The sequence below is a fragment of the Athalia rosae genome, chromosome 2 (assembly GCF_917208135.1).
Source record: "Athalia rosae chromosome 2, iyAthRosa1.1, whole genome shotgun sequence".
In the NCBI taxonomy this organism is placed as follows: Eukaryota; Metazoa; Arthropoda; class Insecta; order Hymenoptera; family Athaliidae; genus Athalia; species Athalia rosae.
This window is the reverse complement of record NC_064027.1, coordinates 27,775,174-27,794,977: the sequence shown is the minus strand read 5'-3', so window position 1 is coordinate 27,794,977 and position 19,804 is coordinate 27,775,174. Positions and strand designations below refer to the sequence as shown.

Here is a 19,804-nt window from a genome sequence, read left to right as displayed (position 1 = left end):
TTTATTTCCAGTCCCTGCTTTGATAGTTGTACTCATCGCCCCGTTTTTTTAACACTTTTTCTGTTAATATTACTGGTGTTACTAAATTTGAAGGAACACACGGTCGAGGAAGTAAAACAAACAATCTTAACATTGGAAACAAATGCGCATCATCGAATCCAATTTACGACCAACTTCACACCTTCAAAGCGCGCGAAAATCGATGAAGATCTAACAATCATGCAGTTTGTCTGGGAAGATATAAGATGCTGACCTATAGAAATCATTTAACTTGATTAGATTTATTGAATGATGATTCATGCAGTTGTTTCAGAAAGTGACGCAGAGCCCCACTCCACTTGCGAACACAAGTTGTAGTAAATCCTCAAGTGTCGTCCCGCATGATTTTAATGGCGAGATACTCCACCAAGTCTCTTGATTCAAAGAGTAGCTTGCTGTGCTTAATCGAGAATAATTAAATTAGATCAGTATGATGATCGTCAGTATCCTAGTCGCCATTCTCATCATCGTAATAACCGGCAGTTTCTATTTAAGAAAACGGAAAAATCATCCTCCAGGTACCGCATTCGTTTTATTATTTATCTAATGTTATTTCATTTCCCTTCCTATTTTACTCCGCTTTCACAATTTTAATCAACGGGAAATGTAATTTTAATTATCAGATCAAAAAACCATCGTTGTAACATAAAAAACCATTTTTCACTCACTCCATGTCCCATGCATGTGCATGCGGCTTAAATAAATGCTTCGCTGAAAATTCAAGAATAATTGTTTGTTTTTAAAATTAATATCAGAAATAAAGAAACAAAGAATCATTGGAAGACCATAAATCTATGTTAACCTGCCCTGAAAGACGTGGAGTTTTTTAAATTTGTACTACAGTCACCAATTATGTTGCCGATTTTTTTCACTCTACAAAACGTATTGAAAAATTCGAATCGATTTGTGGTCTGACAAAAAAGCTGCAAATTGAATTAGCTTACAATTAATGAGGATTTCGTACGATTTTTTATTTCCTGCAGTAACTGGATATGGTGATCCTATAACTTCATGGCAAATTTATCATTCTACGACTAATTCGAAGCAAATTTTTCCATTGGTAAGATTGCATTTGATAGCGTTGACTAATTTAGAGTTTACGCCCCGAGAAGAGCTTCGATGGAATTGCCAAAATTCGGGGTTTTCCCAGTGCAAAAAATGTCGTAGCAAAAAAGAAGTGCATATTGCATTTCAGGTTTTTTTCAACCCCGAATTCCGATTTTCTCACTGTCAGTATTTCGAATTTGTGTAAAGTTCTGAATTTGGGGTGGATTTTTGTAAGAGATCTTTCTTGGACAATCTCTCAACACAAAATTCACATTCAACCGGTGAAGCATTCTCGACAGGGCTTCATATTCAAGAAGTGAATCGTGATCATATATTCATGCACAGAAAAAAAACATTATGTATTTGTTGTTCAGTGTTATCAGTGTTACCATAAATACAGGGTGGGACATTTCAAGACTAATAGCACTTGAAATATTGGTGGTACCCAAAAAAGTTTCAGATAAAACTTGTACTGTTTGGAAAGGCTGACATACGGGACCATTGTTTTTTTTTCGGGGTGCAGGCGTCGAAGCTCCTTCAAAGTCAATTCCACTTTTTTCAAAAGGAATTATGCATTCTTTATCATGTAATTTTATTCTACGTAAAAATTCAAACGGCTTTTGAATGAAACACATTTTCGTGGGACATCAAGTTCTTATAATATTCAGCTGTACAACTAGAAATTTGTGAACTTTCAAGAACCTTCTACCTCTAAGTTATCGAGTTTGGAGAGAAGTTGCTAGGGTCAAAAAGTGCCTAAGTTTACGTAAGGAATTCCAGAAAAAAATTGGTCCCATATGTCAGCTTTTTTAAACAGAACAACTTTTATCTGAAACTTTTTTTGGATATCATCAGTAATTCAAGTACTATGGCTCATTGTCAGTAACACTTTAAATGTCTCATCCTGTAAATTCGTGTTACGGCCTTTACGGGTAAGTAAGTGTCAGTATAATAATTATCTTCCCTTAAAATGCGATTGTTCAGATTAAAATAACTTGAATAAAAAGAAAACGTTCATTTTGGTAGAAAATTGGCCGAGTAATTGTGGACATCTGAAATTCAATTTCTTCTTCTTCTTCTAAAATTCTATACAATTCAAGTTCTTTTGATCTCAGCAATCTGAATTAAATGAAAAAAATTATAAGTTCCCTATTTAAAAGTTGATCTTGAAATGACCTTAGAAAGTGCTCCGAGGTCACCACTCGATTGTCTCCATTGGTTCCTACAATTTTTTTAGAGGGTATTTTTTGGATAGGAGTTTTTCCCGACGACATATTTAATTGGATCATCTAGAATGAAACAGCCTATATAATGCTAATTGTGTCAAGTACGGCATTGACCAAGCTAGTTATCCTTGATAATAACTATCGGATCTATAGTATCGATCGTCATGTATCGTATTATAAAAATCGCACATTCCTTATCTCTGCACCTACTGATCTGAGGTCAAGAGATTTGAACTGTTTATTATGCAAAATTTTCCGCTTTGTCAGATCCCAAAATACCAGAATCATCGTAGTTTTTTGATTAAAAATATCAAGTCGATCTTAATTGAGTTTGTTGGATAACAAATTGGCGTAACATCAAGGTCGCTTCTCCTCTACATCCTACGAGTTTCCTGCAGCAAAACAATTTCTTGGCGCCACATCGGGCTTGGTTTTCCAGATATCACGGTGTTTCGATTCAAAACCGGTTACCCTGCGTCAGTTTCTGTTTTGCTATAAATATTCTGGCACAATATTATGTCACTGATGAGCCGTATGTGAGCGAGATGATTCCAAAGTATCGACACGTATCCTATGTTATGAAAATTGAATGCAATTCCTAACGGTTTACATCGACAGCTTTGAAATATGAGAATTGACGCAATTATCGACCGCACATAGTTTAAAATGCTAGTGATAAAACAGGATTGTTTTATATTAATACCATGAAGGAATCATTGTGTGCATTTTTTGAGGGCATTTCATCTCATGATTAGTAAATGATAGTAAAAATAATAACAATACCAAGTACACACCTATTTGCGGTATATTCACGGAATAATGAATTCCAACAGGACCCTTCCAATGGCCGTTGATAGGAAATTTGCTTCTCTTGCGAAAATTATCTCGGGCCCTTGGGGGTCAACATATGGCTATTCTCGAGCTTTCTCGACGATATTCTAGTGACGTTATTGCTTTTCGTTTGGGAGGCAGCAACGTTATTGCCGTTTCCGGTAAAAAGGGTGCCAACGAGGTTCTACACTCAGAGGAGTTCGATGGAAGACCGTGGAATGAGTTCACCAAGTTGAGGAACATGGGGAATCGAAATGGTGAATATCCTATTCAAGGATAATTATATTCATTTTTCTTGCGATCTCTTACTTTGGCATACCGATTTCTCAGTCTGTGAGCCTTCGTTCCTGTTTGGTTCGTAGGAATAACGATGACGGACGGTCCAGAATGGCAGAAAATGCGTTCATGGGTGGTTAAAAGTTTGCGTTCGGTCGGCTTTGGCCGACGTGAAATGTCCGATTTGTTGAGCGAGGAGCTTCAAGATGTTCTTAAGAGGATCGACGGCGGCGGTGTACGCCGTTTGAAACCAATCTTTACTCCGGCCGTCATAAACGTCTTGTGGACTTTAGCCACCGGACACCGGTTCTGCGAAGGGAAAAAGTGAGCCTCCAATTTCCATAATTTTCTACGATTACCCCGGCGTTTTCAATAGATAAAATCGTTATTTTTGGCGCCGTTTTCTATCGGTTCTTCTCTTTGCGCGCAGGCTGCAGTACTTCATAGATCTCATGGAGCGACGCGCACGAGCTTTCGATATGGCCGGCGGAGTCCTTTCGGCGATTCCCTGGATCAGGCACATCGCGCCCGAAAGCTCAGGCTACAATTTACTCACAACGATCAACAGGGAGGTCAAGGCATTCTTGATGGTTCGTGACTTGTGAAATGAGTAGCACGCTGGTTTCTAGAATTCGAGTGCTTCTTTTTCGGTTTCATTTCAAGATTATTGGCGCTCACTTTTTCGATATTTCCATTTCAGGAAACTATCGACTCTCACAAAGCGAACTACGAACCAGGCAAAAACGATGACTTGATAAACATGTTCCTCGATGAAATGTATTCGGAAAAAGAGACGGCGAGAAGTTTCACAGGTATATAAACGGGGCATTTATAACAAGTATCGCAGCAGATTCTTTGCACCGCCGAGATCATGATTCATTTGCTTTCAAATACTATAGATGATCAGCTAGTCATGGTAATGATGGACCTCTTTATCGCTGGTGTAAATACCACAGCAACAACCTTGGATTTTTTGTTTTTGAACATGGTCATAAACCAGGAAGTACAGAAAAAAATTCATCAGGAAATAGATGTAATCATTGGTGATGCGAGATGCCTGAATATTAATGACAGAGTAAAGTAGGTATAAGAAATTCATTTTTACCTCATCCAAGTTCCAAGCTCCCAATTAAGTTCTTCAGGGACTCAAAAACTCCAAAATCGTTAGAACCAGCTCAGCCGAGCTTCAAACAATAACAGAATTGATCTTCCTTTACAGATTGCCTTACACCGAAGCTGTGATGACCGAATCCCAGAGGATATCTACAGTTGCACCTATTATAGGCCCTCGTTGCGTTCTACAGGACACAAATCTGTTGGGTTACGATATCCCAAAGGGAGCTACCGTTCTTGTTAATGTTGCGAGCATATATATGAACCCGGAATATTATCCCGAACCTGACAAATTCAATCCAGAAAGGTTTATCAAAAACGGTCTATACGTCCCAGATGAAAATCTAGTCTTTTTTGGCAAGGGTACAGTGTACCTTTTTTTTCACAATCTGTTCGACTCGCTGAATCAGAGGCCACGGTTTTTCTCTTTCACGCCGTCGCAAATTTTGCGCTCTCCCTATCGCCTACCTTTTCCACTTTTTACGTCACTTTTAATTCATTTTTTTTTTTTTTATATTCATATTATTGCTGTACTGATTTTGATTTTGTTTCCCAGGTAGACGACGTTGTCCCGGCGAAAGTCTCGCTAGAAGCTCAACGTTTTTATTATTTGCCGGAGTTATACAGCATTATCGATTACTTCCGGTTCCAGGAGAAGAATGTCCTAAGTTACTACAAATTCCTGGTCTCACTATGTCACCTAAACCGTACAAAGTGTTTTTGGCTCCTAGGTGAAAAGTCGCTATGGAACCGAATTAATCCAAATACCGATAATATTGATAATATTATATTAACCATTGTGGTGGGTTTAAATTTAATTTTTTTTTGCTTCGTTAATTTTTGTGGATTATTAGAGAACTTGGTATTTTAAGTTACCAGTGATTTCAAAATGGTATTGGAAGTTCAGAATTTAAAATAGTCTATAAAAATATGGCATATCAAAATTCATAAGAATTAAATGGATGGATTTTTCTCGCAGTATTTTCGACGTGTCACTAGGTGCCAGTAGTTTGCAAAATGATCTGAGAAATCACTTTTTAACAAACAAAAAGAAATAGATACGAAGGTAAAATACCCAGCTTCGGAGTTTGTTCACAACCGTGACGTGTGTGAGAACGTTTACTCATCATTGTTGTTCGTCAAAGTTGAAAATGGTTACTTCTTGGCTATAGACACGAAGTGTTCCCACTGCTAGCGCCAATTGATAGCCCGTTCCATCTCCCCTTCCACGAACAATGTTTCCCTTTCCCTGCCGTGACCCCTATGAGCGGTTATTTTTTTTTTTTTTGCTTCTTCTATTGCAGATCTAGCTCTTGCAGCCACTACTCTTGCTCTTGTAGCCGCTGCCCTCGCTCTTGCTGCTGCTGCTCGCAGTTCCTCTGCTGCGGCCCTCACTTCTGCTGCTGCTACTTTTGATCCACCCGCTGCTTTGATTCTTGCTGCTGCAGCGATTGTTCTTTTTCCAGCTGTTGCTGTTCTTGCTGATGCATCACTTGCTGCTACTGCAGTTTCTGTTGCTGCGGTCAATGATTTTGTTGCCGCTTGTTCCGCCTTTTTTTTAGCTGCAAAAGACACCATATACATATCTTGAAAAAATTGATGTTTTTATATGGGATGAAGCACTAATGGCTACAAGAAATGGCGACGTTAATGAAATCAATGAAAAGGGTGGTTAGCTGAGCTTCTTGATCAAACGAGCGAAAAAATTTACAGAATTATCGATAGTGTGGAATCAGGAAATACAAATGATGAAATTAACGAAGCGCTTCTGACGGAGTAGTTGAATTCTTTGGCACCATCGAGTTCATCTCCCCATGAATTGCGACTGAGGAGGATAGTAACATAATGCTAATTAGGAACTTGAGTATGAATGAAGGTTCGTGCAATGGTACTAGCTTAATAATTTCGGATCTCGCAAACAATATGATACGGTATGAAATATTAACAGGTGACCAATTAGGTGAAATAACGTATCTACATTGCATAACATTACATTGCGAGAATGATTATCCTTTCAGTTTTAAGCGGAGACAGTTTCCGATAAAGTTGGCCTTCGCAACGACGACAAGTAAATCACGAGTTCAAACGTCTGAGAAAATCGGTCTTAATCTCATAATTAGAAAAGATGTTTTTAATCTCGGTCAGTTCTACGTCACAAAACACTAACAAATTAAGGTAAATCGATCCTGATATTTAATCCCACGTTGCTGATGCAATCGTACTGGGGTCTCGGGAATAAACTAATCTATATCAGATAAGTTTGCGAGTGAACGGATATTAGGCAACATCGAATAGTCTTAAAATTATCACCAGACAGGTGGTTTATTTTTTATCAATAGACAGGAAGTTTTTATCACGATGAATAAGAGTTCACAGTCCAACCTTAGAAGACCACTCAATCCTGCTAATCCCAAAACTCCGAAAAAATTTGATGAGGGTGATTAGGGTGTCCCTATCCAAAAAAAAAAAATTTATTTTACTTGACAAGATTTTTTTTTGGATTCGGCATCAAAAAATATCCATGCCCCAAATTTTCATCCTCCTATCACCACTCTCCCATTTTTTATTCGCGATTTCAGTATTTTTGTACGCACAATATCCAAATAGAACGAAATTACTTAACAAATTTCCACCATCCAATTCATCAGTGCGATCATGTAATAATTTTCTAGGTAAAGAATCCAGTTGTCCGGAAATTCATTCGAGAAATTATTCTTATACCATCAAGGTAATAATTTGTGAGCAATAACTCGTACAGATTTGTAAAATCGTTTTTATCAGAGTCGCTAAATCGAACAGTACAGGCAACAGATGCGGACTCAATCTTCGGTACCGCAAGCTCGTACGTACTTTGCAATTTCTGAATCTGAATCTGAATCCTACGTACGTCTTCTGTGGATATGACGTCTTCAAAGAAGAAACTACGTTCGTTAATATGCGTCACTATGGAATATTGAAGGAAAGGTTATCTCGCAAGCTTCATCAGTATGCGAATATGATGTGTACGCACATACAAATAGTTATAGGATATCATTGTTGCAGAAAATACAGTCATGGGTATAATAAAAATTATCACTTTTGACTTTCGTAACGAATGTTTTGGTGCGGTTTTTGATGGATGAAATAATTGCAGCTGCCTTTAATTGTTCTATAATTAACGATGTCTGTTACCATAGATGTATTGAATATTCTGCCACGTCGCAGAGAAGATGGATTTATGTCTTTTGAGATTGCAGATTGGTTGGGTATTTTTATTCAATATACGCGTATTAGTAGGGTCATAATCATACTCATGCTTTGACATACATTTTGATATGTACTATGTACGTACTAGGGTCGAGCAAAAAAATAACTATTTTTTCGCGTCTTCTATGGAAGTATATAAGTTCAACACGTCTCAAGATCTCCCTCCAAAGATCAGCTCGGAAACAAAAAATTTTTTTGGGGTATTTCAAGGTTTTTGAAAATCTCCAAAATTGTAAAAAATGTACATTTTTTTTTCTCTCGTATTCTTTTATATTATAGGTTGAAAATGATGGAGATTCCGACAATTCTTCACTTGTAAATATTTACTTGGGTTTATATTTTGTTTCTAATAATCGCATTCGTTGATTTGCAATATTTCGTAATTGACTTTTTACGTTTGTTCAATTAGCATTCATTTGATGTATTCGGTACGTATTTTGCTTTTTACAAACTGATCAGTTGCACTTGTATTTCATCACCTAATTTTACTGTATATTTTTTATTACGTGAATCGATTCACTCGAATATGAAATATTATCGAACTATATCGCAGTAATTGTACCTGCAACCGAATGCAAAAGTCAGGTCATTAATTTAGATAAATGTCTTTGGCTCCGGTGATGCGCTTTCTATTTGTTTTAATTACAGTCAGAATTATAATTAGTTTGTAAGTAATAGGTATATCTTTTTATAGTTTTCAAGTTCCGATGGATTTTTTACATCAGCGACCTGACCGACCTCAAAGTTCTTTGGCCGATTATTAAAATGTTTACGAATTACTGCATTCATTAAAATGTTTTTCTTCAATGCAGCTTATCCAATAAGTTAGCCAAATGATAGCCATAGTTATACTTGGATGCGCTGAGAAATTGACAATCTCATTGTCAGTTGCCTTTGAGGTCGCTGATGTCTCAAAATCAACTGCGACTTTTTTACGAAGAAAGGAGTCGATCTTTATTTTTACGAGATATTTCAAATTGCAATTGCTGTAATTCAACGACCAATTTTTTGCATTTCCCCGAACTATTTTTATCTTATCTGTATGATACTGTTTGTTATTTATTTCATAATTCTCAATCTTGCAGATGTAACAAATAAATTAAAGGGGGAGAGGGCAAAATGAGCCCCGAAAGCTACTAATAACGTAGCAAGAGGCCAAAATTAAGTACCATTCGTGAAAAACTACAGATATGAGCCATTTTTTATTGAGGGCTCCACGTCCATTATTTGACTCAGATTTGAAAAAAATATTTCCAAAATACTCCGATATCAGCATCGTGTTAATTGAGTGCATCTATCTTATAATTATTACGGTGATTAATCATTGCTAATTCGGTGGTACCTGCGCTGCATTTTTGCTCTTTTCTCGATCGGCAAGCACCTCGGGGTCAAAGAACGGTGTTAAGTATATTCATAATATTGAAACGCAGTGATAATGTTATTTATATTGAGAAATATTCTGTGTTCTGTGACCTGCAAATGCGTTTCGTGGCGTACAATCATCCTCGATTTCTTACCATAATTCTTCCGTCAAATCGTGACGGAAAAAAACCTCAAATAATCAGGTATAATAATCGTTAATACCAAACTCGTACAAAATTATCACAAAAAATGTCAAAAATTTTGATAAAGTCTTGCCCAAGTGAAAGAATTTTCTCTTTTTTCTTCTCGTATAACCTCTGCTCAAATTGGCTTGCAGATGGGACGGGGGACAACAAAATTGAGATAAAAAAATTTTCAAAGCGTAATTTTAAAAAACTCTCAAGTCGGAAATTACATACTGAGGCGCAGTGGCGTGACAACCCCGATAGAGGCGTACCCGCTATTTTGGGTGACGTTCACCCCCCCAAAGCGCCGCAAAATCTATTGAAGACTTAACGGTACAGTTTGCCCTTGCAAGATAAACTAAGCTGGTTTTATCTAATCGTACGTATAAGTTGCCAATTGAGTCGACGTCAGTTGAATTCTTAAATGTTCAGTCAGTTGGTCCTGAGTATTTGAAGAGTGTAACTAACCGAGAACCATGTTCGCAAGCGTCTTAGTCGCGATCTTCGTTCTCCTCGTAGTAAGCGGTTTGTTTTTCAGAAGGAGAAAAAATTACCCCCCAGGTTCGATATATTCGCATATATTTCGTAGTTTTTACTTCATTTTTTTTTTTTCATTTTTCATTCAACTAGAAATATTAAACACAGTGCTCGACAAATGCATTTTTCACTTTTTTCTTACGTGACTGAATAAAATCATATCCATTTTAATATTCATTTTTTTCATCCTTGCTTTTTCTTTCACGTTCAGGGGTCGTAATTGCCATCGGCTTTGTTTGGCGAATATAGGATATTTGAACCGAAATTTGAGATTGACAAGACAAGGAAAATGTCGTTTGATTTGAGAAAATAAAAAAACTATCACGTCAATTGTCGTTTACCACACAATAGCGATGTAATGAAAAAGAAATTTTCAATAGCTGTTCAGATATTCATGCGTGAGAATAAATAAATAAATAAATTTTCTGACGCTCAGGAATTTGTGTTACAATGTCTAGTCAATCGACTCTACCGGCACTCTAATCGAATATAACATTAAAACCGAGTGCTTAGTGCGAATTTATAAATACCTCCTTGTCGTCTGCAAGCTACAATAATATGAACGTCTCGTTAAGCACTTGAAAAACGTTCACAGACTCTCCGAGACTGTATGAATTATTTTCCGTTTTACGCTGTGATTGTTCTGATTTTGTAAATTTATCACAACAGAAAAGGTATCGGTTTATAACATTTGAAAAAATGGCAATACAGTACTAGAAATCTAGGCCTGAAACCAAATTCTTTGAAGCGCTATTATCATCGTCCCTTGAATCAAGTTATCCTATAATTTTTTATCATCGTGTTTCTAGTTTTTTGAGTTAGTTTTACTGGCTCATTTCCAAGAACACCCCGCAGAGTGAAAATTAATAAAATACCTGCAGATTTGTAAAATAATGTCGAGAGAAAAAAAATACGACTTTGAACTGGAGAAACGAATGAATCCTGTTCAATAACGGGGTCGTGGTCATGGTCGTCAGTCGTTCGAAAATGATGACCTACTTGATTGAAACTTGGAAATATATCCGGACAATGCTGATAATTTTTTTGCATGATATTTGCCACCATAAGTGATAAACTACTGATTGGTATGAATTTGGGGTAGGACGTTTCTAATTATATTTATAGATAATATCGTTGCGATAATATTTCTTCTCAATGTCAAAATGTGACATTCATCCCAATCTTATCACTCTTCGTTCTTTCCGAAAATAGTACTCAAGGATGTTATCTGTAATTTTTAATTTTTAATCGACACGCGGATCTTCGGGATTTGAAACACCCACCATGACGAGTTTTTTTCCATGATTCGTTGAACTGGAAAGGAACTTTGATTAACTAGAAAATCACGTGAAATTGTAAACCCAATATTTCAAATTGTGCATTCCCGACAAGGATGTTATTTTTTTTCTAAGAATCCGAGCATACGAATTGGAACTTGAGTAATTTCAATCACTCGTCCGTTTAATGCTGGAGTTTACTAACGATTTAGCATAAGTTGATCATTTTTTAATATATCCACGATATGATGAATTTCAACAGGACCCTTCCAATGGCCGCTGATCGGAAATTTACCGCTCCTGCGAAAATTATCTCGAGCTCTCGGTGGTCAGCACTTTGCTATCCTCGAGCTTTCCCGAATTTACTCTAGCGACGTTATCGCACTTCGTTTGGGTGGTAGCAACGTCGTCACTGTTTCCGGTAGAGAGGGTGTCAAAAAGATTCTACACTCTGAGGAGTACGATGGAAGACCTTGGAACGAATTTATCAAGTTGAGGAACATGGGGAATCGAAATGGTGAATATCCTATTCAAGGATAACTATATTTTCATTTTTCTTTCGATCTCTTTCTGCATCTGAACTATTTTACGTGCACATTTTTCAGTCTGCGACACTTAATTCCGCTTTCGTTCGTAGGAATAACGATGACGGACGGTCCGGAATGGCAAAAAATGCGTTCATGGGTGGTTAGAAGCTTGCGTTCGGTCGGCTTTGGCCGACGTGAAATGTCCGATTTGTTGAGCGAGGAGCTTCAAGATGTTCTTAAGAGGATCGACGGCGGCGGTGTACGCCGTTTGAAACCAATCTTTACTCCGGCCGTCATAAACGTCTTGTGGACTTTAGCCACCGGACACCGGTTCTGCGAAGGGAAAAAGTGAGCCTCCAATTTCCATAATTTTCTACGATTACTGCGGCGTTTTCAATAGATAAAATCGTTATTTTTGGCGCCGTTTTCTATCGGTTCTTCTCTTTGCGCGCAGGCTGCAGTACTTCATAGATCTCATGGAGCGACGCGCACGAGCTTTCGATATGGCCGGCGGAGTCCTTTCGGCGATTCCCTGGATCAGGCACATCGCGCCCGAAAGCTCAGGCTACAATTTACTCACAACGATCAACAGGGAGGTCAAGGCATTCTTGATGGTTCGTGATTTGTGAAATGAGTAGCCCGCTGGTTTCTAGAATTCGAGTGCTTCTTTTTCGGTTTCATTTGAAGATTATTGGCGCTCATTTTTTCGATATTTCCATTTCAGGAAACCATCGACTCTCACAAAGCGAACTACGAACCAGGCAAAAACGATGACTTGATAAACATGTTCCTCGATGAAATGTATTCGGAAAAAGAGACGGCGAGAAGTTTCACAGGTATATAAACGGGGCATTTATAACAAGTATCGCAGCAGATTCTTTGCACCGCCGAGATCATGATTCATTTGCTTTCAAATACTATAGATGATCAGCTAGTCATGGTAATGATGGACCTCTTTATCGCTGGTGTAAATACCACAGCAACAACCTTGGATTTTTTGTTTTTGAACATGGTCATAAACCAGGAAGTACAGAAAAAAGTACAACAAGAAATAGATGAAATTGTAGGCAACTCAAGAACCCTAGACCTCAACGATAGAGCAAAGTAATTAAAAATGCATTCTAGATTTAACGATAAGCCAACTAGAATTCTTCATTAAAAGAACGATAACATATTTTCAATTCACTTGTTTCGTCTGCTTTGCGAGTAAACGTTTGAAGAGCCAAAAAACTGGTTCCATTTTGAACTTTGTCAAGTTTGCAAATTCACTGGAAGGAATGGAAACTCGCAAAGCTCGAAATGGTTGAAGCCGGAACATCATATCAATAATGATCTCGAATTGTTTTCTGTAGATTACCGTATACAGAAGCTGTGATGACAGAATCTCAGAGAATGTGTACAGTCACACCAATCATAGGACCACGTCGTGTTCTGCAAGAAACGACTCTCTTAGGTTACGAGATCCCAAAGGAAACTACCATTCTCATCAACCTCTGGAGCTTACACATGAACCCGGAATATTATCCAGAACCTGACAAATTCGATCCAGAAAGGTTTATCAAGAACGGTCTTTACGTTCCAGATGAAAATTTGGTGCTATTCGGCAAGGGTATGTTCTAATTTTTTTTCGTTCTTGGAAACAGGAACATCATCTTGTATTTTATTCTTCTCCTTTTCATGGCTACCACTTTTTTGTCAAATTTATTTTGTCGTATCTAGATATTTCGATTTTATTTTTTCAGGTAAACGACGTTGCCCCGGTGAGGTTCTCGCCAGAAGTGCATTGTACCTCTTATTTGCCGGCGTTTTGCAGCATTTTCAATTACTCCCCGTTCCGGGAGAAGAACCACCAAAATTAGTGAGATTACCGGGTCTTACGATTTCACCCAAACAATACGATGTTCTCCTGAGCCCGAGAAAGATCGGCGCCCCACAATCCTAACTCCGTTTTTATGGAGATTCTTTTCTCAAACCAGCGAGCTCCAGAGCTGTTACGCCTATCTAAGAATTGTATCGGGAGTTCGGATTTTCGAACAATGGATACAGTACGCCGGACCACGATTTTGAATTTCAGCATTTTGAAAAATGGCTGTTGATCGAAAAGATCCTTATTTCCATCAAAATCTCACCATATTGGATCCATTGTTTCTAATTTCCAAATTCCGATCGTTATTATAGGTTTTTTTTTTTAAGTAATTACTTTTATGATGCGCATATTTTTATCCATTCGAAATTCATATAAGTAATTATAAATACATAAGCTATAAAATGGGTGCTTCGAGCCTTTTGCTCCAGGAGGCAATGTTAAGATCATACGGAGATGAATGATCTACGGGTGAAATTATCTCACGATATGTTCAATTTGCATAATACCATATATACCTAATACACATACGAAATACACATGCTTTTATATACGTATACCCACCCGGAGACCCAGGTGAAAGTTTAAAAGGGGTGAAACCGGTGAAAGCAACAAGACATAATCTATGCATACACCAAGAAAATCACTAGGCATCTGGTTTGATTTTTCTCACTTGATATCACGGCGTTCTAGTCGCCATGGATATATTGAAATCCTTTGAATAATTCTGCGGGTGGCGATGAGCCTTTCGTATTCTACGTAATATTTGTGCTTGTCGAAGAAAAATTACCAAGGTCTTGTAAATGGGATTTTATTTTTAAGAATTTCCATCCATACCACTATCTGAAATGTATATTTATTATAGTGATAACTACTTATATGAATATATCATCGAACGTTTCGTTTACATATATATAGAATAAAAGAAATACAATGAAAGATTGAAAAGTTGATACATATTTTTTCCATAATTTTTTTAACGTATTCCATCTTTTTTTATTTGACTATCGTCAAACTGAGATCGCTTCGTACAAGACCGGTTGGTTTTTTCCTTTGTCCACTTTCAGTGATCCAAACGGAACGATGGTAACTAATCGCTACACTGAATTAGTGTCAAAGTCAGCTACAACTTCGGTGTAGCTGATCCGCACTATCATTGGTTTTTGCAATAACATTTTTCTCATTACTAATATAAATATCATATTTTATCAGCCAACTCTGATATGAAAAGTCTCCGGTGACCCACCGTCATTGAAATTAATAGATCAAGCGTACCGGTTTTTTGAACGCTATGGTGAACAGATGCTAATTTTGCGGTATTACCACTTTCGTTCTTCTAACGATCCGGGCGTCTCGACGTCAAAATCATCGGATTAAATTATAAATATACATTCAGGATATGCTTATAGGAGAAAAGTTGTAAATATATTCACTTCGATTGGCGTATGTGTGTGTACTATAGCTGATAACATACACGCTCTAGAAATTCCACGCTTTCGTGTCAAGAATGTTGCTGCTCGTGTCGATGATGTGCTACACATGTGTATCATTGCGTATGTATATTTTTTTATATTTCAAGTTGACGCAATTTTTATTTCACCCTCATCAGTTATCGTCTAGGTTTAGTTTCTCGTTGGTAAGATATGATTTTCAGTTCCATTTCACGTGGTTCCCCGAGTCAACCGGTTCGATGTGACAAGACGAGGTGAAATGGTTTTGGAGATATGGTGAATCCGTCGTTACCGTTCGGGTTTGGAGGTCCGTGTTCTTCGGATATTTTAATATCAAAATAATGTAGGACGTAAGCGAGATATAAGAACAAACTATTACGCGCCAATACCTCGCCTAGGCACCTTCTTTTGCCTGAAATTTTTTAATTACACATCAAAATTAATGGGCAAATTTCAAATCATTCTGCATCAGATATAGATCGTGAAATTTTTTTTAACGCTAGGATAAATTTATGGATCAACGCAAGCAACACATTTTCCATCTCTTAATTAGTGGTATTTGATTTTTGGACCGGTGTAAAAATAGAATGTAGAATTTGATAAAAAGTTTCGTGATTCGTCGTAAATTTGACTTATCTATCAAATATTCGGTCCATTAAGACAATTTTTGTCCTTGGCAAAGCTCTTGAACTTTTTTTTATCTCGAATGTGCTTAGAATTTAATCCACATTGTTATTGCCAACTAGAGATAATAAAAAGCTGAATATGAAGATTGTCTATAAATATAACATACCGAGTCCGAATGGTATAGAGAAATCGTCCGGTATAAATTCACCATTTGCGTTCAAGAATCGTTGCGGACGAAAGGTCTCCGGATCTTTCCAATGTGATTTCTCATGCTGTACGCTGTAGTAGTTTACAAGTATTATCGTATCCTGAAATGAATTTAAAACGCATCGTAGATGGGATATTAAAGACCCCGAAGAACACGCTGAAAATAAAATAAAACAGCCGCACTCCGTACGCATCGCTGTCTCTATTAGATTTATGGGGATCCATGCGCGAAATCACAACTCACAAACTTTTCATTCTCGATTCGATCGGCGACTCATTCTTTATTTTTCTCTTCACCTTTCCCGTGTGAAATCTTTTGGCCGATTAGATATAGAACTTGTATCATTTTTTTGATCAATAAACGAAAGTTTAAAAATGTGCGTCGTCGAGTCCAAAAGTTTCCCCCCCAATTATCGGAAGAAAAAAATTAAGCTCAGAATGAAAATTTGATAAAATAATCACGAAGTGTTTCGATGAAACCGGAACGACTGGACTAAAGAAAAAATGAATAATAGTCCATGGACTCGGAGAAGACGAGGATCTTTGATTTACTAAATTCAATTGAGGCAGGGAAATTTTCAATTTGTATGAAAATGATGAGAACCTGTTTATACCTGCGGAATCCGATATCCATTTAAAGAAACGTCTTTAATCGCTCGATGAGGAACTCCCAGAGGCGCTATGAAAAGACATCTTTGCACCTGCGGGAAGAGAAAGGAGAGAATCATTCGATTGTTGGGGTAAACGAATCTAAAAATTTAACAGTCTCGAGAAAATTGAATATTTTAAATTCAATAATAGTTTTCTATAAAATTTTCAATATCAGGATTTTGGGATTCGGGATCAGACCTCTGCGATAAAAGCCTCCATTGTGGGTAAGGATGATCTGTCAGCACACTTCGGGGGTCTGTCGGGGCCAACGACCTTCTGAAGTTCCGTTTGCAGCGTCGAAAGTAATTCTGGATCTAATACGAGGTAAATAAGCGCCGTCGAAAGGGTGTTGCTCGTAGTTTCCGATCCGGCGAGGAACAAATCCAAGCAAAGTATGAGCAGTTCCTCGTCTGAAGATGATTAATTTAAAAAAAAAGTATCGACCAACAATAAAACAAATAATAAGAGCGCATCGTGATGAATTATGCACGATGAAAGCGACTCACGATTAAATTGAGAATCGCTGGTGGATTCACCGCGCGACATTTCCATGAGAAAAGCATCAATCAAATCTCGGGGTTCGTCCGTTGGGAGGTTCCGGACGTGTTCGTTTATCTCGTCGTCCAGAAATGACCAGAGTTTCTTCAATATCGACATCAAAGAATTGTACCCCGATAACTCCGGAAATATAAATCGCAGGAACGGAAGCTGGCAGAGGATGCCGCCAGAAGTGTCTATCAGTCTGATGCAGACGGAATAATTATAAACGAAAGGTAAAAGAAGAAGACAATCAAAAAAAAAAAAAACTTTGTATGATTTAAAAAAAAAATAAGAAAATCGTTTACTTGAAAGCATCGTGCGTCACCCGAAGAATTTCCGCCAACTTTTCGTCGTCGTATTCGAAACGTCTTCCGGCGAACATTAGCCATAAAGAATTTATAACCGGTACGTCGAACGCGCTGTGCATCGCTACCGGACCTTCGAGACTTTTTTTTCGTAAATTTTCAACCAAGTCCTCAGCCTCCGCGATCAGGTAGTCCTCCATTTTGCGATGTCCAAATCCAAAAGAGCGCAAATGACGAAGAGAAAATCTGCGGTGCTGAGACCACTTCGTACCGTCGGTGAAGAGGACACCTTGTACGGAGTTCTTTTTTGTATTTTTTTTTTTTTTGGTTTTATTTTTTTCCAGATGAGAAAAATGAGAAATGGCCAAAGATTGTGATAATTTGGACTTTCCCGATAGACTATTTGGTAATTGTATAAGTTGCTCAATTATTATGCTCACCTCTCCTTTCCCCGAAGGCACGTACTCGGAAAAAAAAGCCGTCCGGTCGTCCGTTGAATTCGTCGCACGTGAGAATCTTTTTTATCAAATCGTGGGTGCTCACTACAACGATTCGTTGTTTTCCAAGTTTTATTCCTGTCAGCGAACCGTATTTTTCAGCGAGCTCTCGGATGGCCAAATGAACGTAACCGTATTTTGAACGTAATTGATAAAAATGAGGAAAACATCCGACGAACGGCAGCCATCTTGGTCCTGGAGAACGTTTTCCAATTATTAATTAATTTTTACAATCAAATTTCGGCACATTACGATTTTAGGAACTTTTCTTCCGTTTCGAACAAATTAACCAAACACGATCGGACGTTTTACCGTTTTGAGAAAATTAAAAAATTACGATGTACCTGGTGGAAAATGCTGCGGTTTTATGGAATCGTATACAGCAAGTGCGACGAGAACAATGAAAATGGCAACGAATGATAAGGCGCAATCCATCTCGAAAACTGACTTACGAGACGAAAACGGAACGGAAGATGCGACTCTAAGAATCCAAGGCTTATATCTGACAACAAAACGTTTCGTGTCTCTTGTAGCGGAGACCGAAGCTGATACTATCTTAGGATGACACCTGTGCCCTCCAAACTGGAATCTTTTATGTTATAGGTCTACCGTGAAGCGTCTATATTGTAGAAGATGGTCTTTTATTTCAAGACTTTTTTTGGGTCTCTTCTCGTCTCAAACTAAAAAGATACGACGACGCGGGGCGTACGGACGTTCTATAGAGCTGTACGATGTAAAATAAAAAAGAGAAAAATACAGATCGTGTCAAAAGGCATCGGCGGTATAATTCGAGAGATATTACCGAACATAATCGCTGCAGGAAAATAATAAATACGAAGATTGTATTTTCATTCGGTTCAAACGACTATACTGCACTGCAGTTCACGAAAATAACTCGCATTATTCACGACGGAATATATGACGTAAGATTTTGTATAAATTTTCTTTTTTTTACCCCCCGCATTATTTGATATATTTCAAACAGGTACATCGCGACGAATTATTTCTGGTACGTACGCACCGTACACGTACTATACACCGTACGTGGAATTATATTTAATTCCTGCAGTCCGTAAGAAATGGTCGCGACGATCGCCTCGTTATCTTTTTGGTTAGTTATTTTAATTTTTCTTCCTCTTCTTTCATTTCTTTCACACTCACACGATTCGGAGATTTAACGCTAACCGCGTGTACGTACATACTGTGTAAAGTATAAGTCGTTACATAACAGGTTTTCCAAGTCCGATGGATAGGACAGTCTAACGCATATTGTCTGCACCAGTCAGTCGTGTCTTTATTTTACGCCGTATTCACTTGAGAAGGTCAAGAAATGTATTTACCCAGCTTGACTTTGAAGGAATTTTAAACGGGCGTTTGAAGATAATTTATGGGCAATTCTCAACGAGTAAGACACAATTCCTATGCGTACGTAGGTACGCACATAGGTGCCTGAGATGATCAGCTACGCACACAGAAAAAAAAAATAAAAAAAAAAACAAACAATTACATGAAAAGTTTTTTAGTCACATCGTCAGGGAAAAAGGAGCTTTGATATATGTATTGTCAAATTTTTGTCCACTGTGTCTGGATTTAATTGTACGCCATTTGGAATTTCGGGATACGGACACAACTGGCGCAGCTATATCGCCAAATGAACAAGAGAGCCGAAAATTTCGATTTGTATTTTAAAGGCCTTTCGGCAAAACGATATTCCTGCAGACCTTCGCAATTGGGTGAGTAGAAAAGGAAGCGAAAGATAATGAAAAAGGAAAAAATTAGGTTCCGCGTTTCGAGCGCTAATGAAAAAATAAATAGACGTCTAATTAAAACTACTTTTCTCACAATTCGCGGCGTAATTAATTACTATCTCCCGGCGCTAATCGTCGAGCTTGTCTGCTGCGGACAAAACACATATACCTATCATAGTGTACCTAGATGTGCGTACATACATATATCTGGCAAGAATTTCTCCCGGGGGCCACTGAAATGGATTCTC

The 19,804-nt window shown here is 37.8% G+C and overlaps 3 protein-coding genes across 7 annotated transcripts in view; 1 reads left to right on the top strand and 2 right to left on the bottom strand.

Moving 5' to 3' along the window:
- The window catches only part of LOC105685760, a 51,751-nt gene extending 51,572 nt beyond the window's left edge, over nucleotides 1-179 (bottom strand). The window contains exon 1 of the mRNA XM_012400143.3: nucleotides 1-179. The gene's annotated coding sequence lies outside the window, so the exon portion shown is untranslated.
- Nucleotides 180-329: 150 nt separating this feature from the next.
- On the top strand, nucleotides 330-14,469 carry LOC105685819 (probable cytochrome P450 305a1). 5 transcript variants are annotated; one of them, XM_048650689.1, is made up of 9 exons: nucleotides 431-557; nucleotides 1,023-1,099; nucleotides 3,146-3,400; nucleotides 3,506-3,743; nucleotides 3,850-4,009; nucleotides 4,120-4,231; nucleotides 4,319-4,499; nucleotides 4,639-4,895; nucleotides 5,089-5,513. In XM_048650689.1, exons 3-9 carry the CDS (start codon nucleotides 3,220-3,222, stop codon nucleotides 5,265-5,267), a joined length of 1,308 nt encoding a protein of 435 aa, XP_048506646.1. In that variant the 5' UTR covers nucleotides 431-557; nucleotides 1,023-1,099; nucleotides 3,146-3,219; the 3' UTR covers nucleotides 5,268-5,513. The 5 variants fall into 5 exon arrangements, with proteins under 5 accessions (XP_048506647.1, XP_012255673.2, XP_048506644.1 ...); XM_048650690.1 differs by lacking the exon at nucleotides 1,023-1,099 and having other exon boundaries at nucleotides 330-557; nucleotides 4,639-4,839; nucleotides 5,089-5,326; XM_012400250.3 differs by lacking the exon at nucleotides 1,023-1,099 and having other exon boundaries at nucleotides 332-557.
- On the bottom strand, nucleotides 14,353-18,799 carry LOC105685744 (methyl farnesoate epoxidase-like). The gene is made up of 8 exons (XM_012400104.3): nucleotides 18,153-18,799; nucleotides 17,752-18,003; nucleotides 17,312-17,600; nucleotides 16,973-17,208; nucleotides 16,665-16,876; nucleotides 16,430-16,516; nucleotides 15,775-15,916; nucleotides 14,353-15,393 (listed from the first exon to the last, which is right to left on the bottom strand). Exons 1-8 carry the CDS (start codon nucleotides 18,241-18,243, stop codon nucleotides 15,209-15,211), a joined length of 1,494 nt encoding a protein of 497 aa, XP_012255527.2. The 5' UTR covers nucleotides 18,244-18,799; the 3' UTR covers nucleotides 14,353-15,208.
- Between the last annotated feature and the right edge of the window lie 1,005 nt (nucleotides 18,800-19,804).

What these genes read in the sequence shown, in the direction of transcription:
- LOC105685819 (XM_048650687.1), top strand. Translation starts at nt 470, where the DNA reads ATGATGATCGTCAGTATCCTAGTCGCCATTCTCATCATCGTAATAACC. An exon ending in GACGGCGAGAAGTTTCACAG is followed by an intron (nt 12,503 to 12,589) that starts GTATATAAACGG and finishes CAAATACTATAG; the next exon opens with ATGATCAGCTAGTCATGGTA. An exon ending in GACCTCAACGATAGAGCAAA is followed by an intron (nt 12,771 to 13,018) that starts GTAATTAAAAAT and finishes TGTTTTCTGTAG; the next exon opens with ATTACCGTATACAGAAGCTG.
- LOC105685744 (XM_012400104.3), bottom strand. Translation starts at nt 18,243, where the DNA reads ATGGATTGCGCCTTATCATTCGTTGCCATTTTCATTGTTCTCGTCGCA. An exon ending in ACCGCAGCATTTTCCACCAG is followed by an intron (nt 18,004 to 18,152) that starts GTACATCGTAAT and finishes AACGTTCTCCAG; the next exon opens with GACCAAGATGGCTGCCGTTC. An exon ending in CAGCGATTCTCAATTTAATC is followed by an intron (nt 16,877 to 16,972) that starts GTGAGTCGCTTT and finishes AATCATCTTCAG; the next exon opens with ACGAGGAACTGCTCATACTT.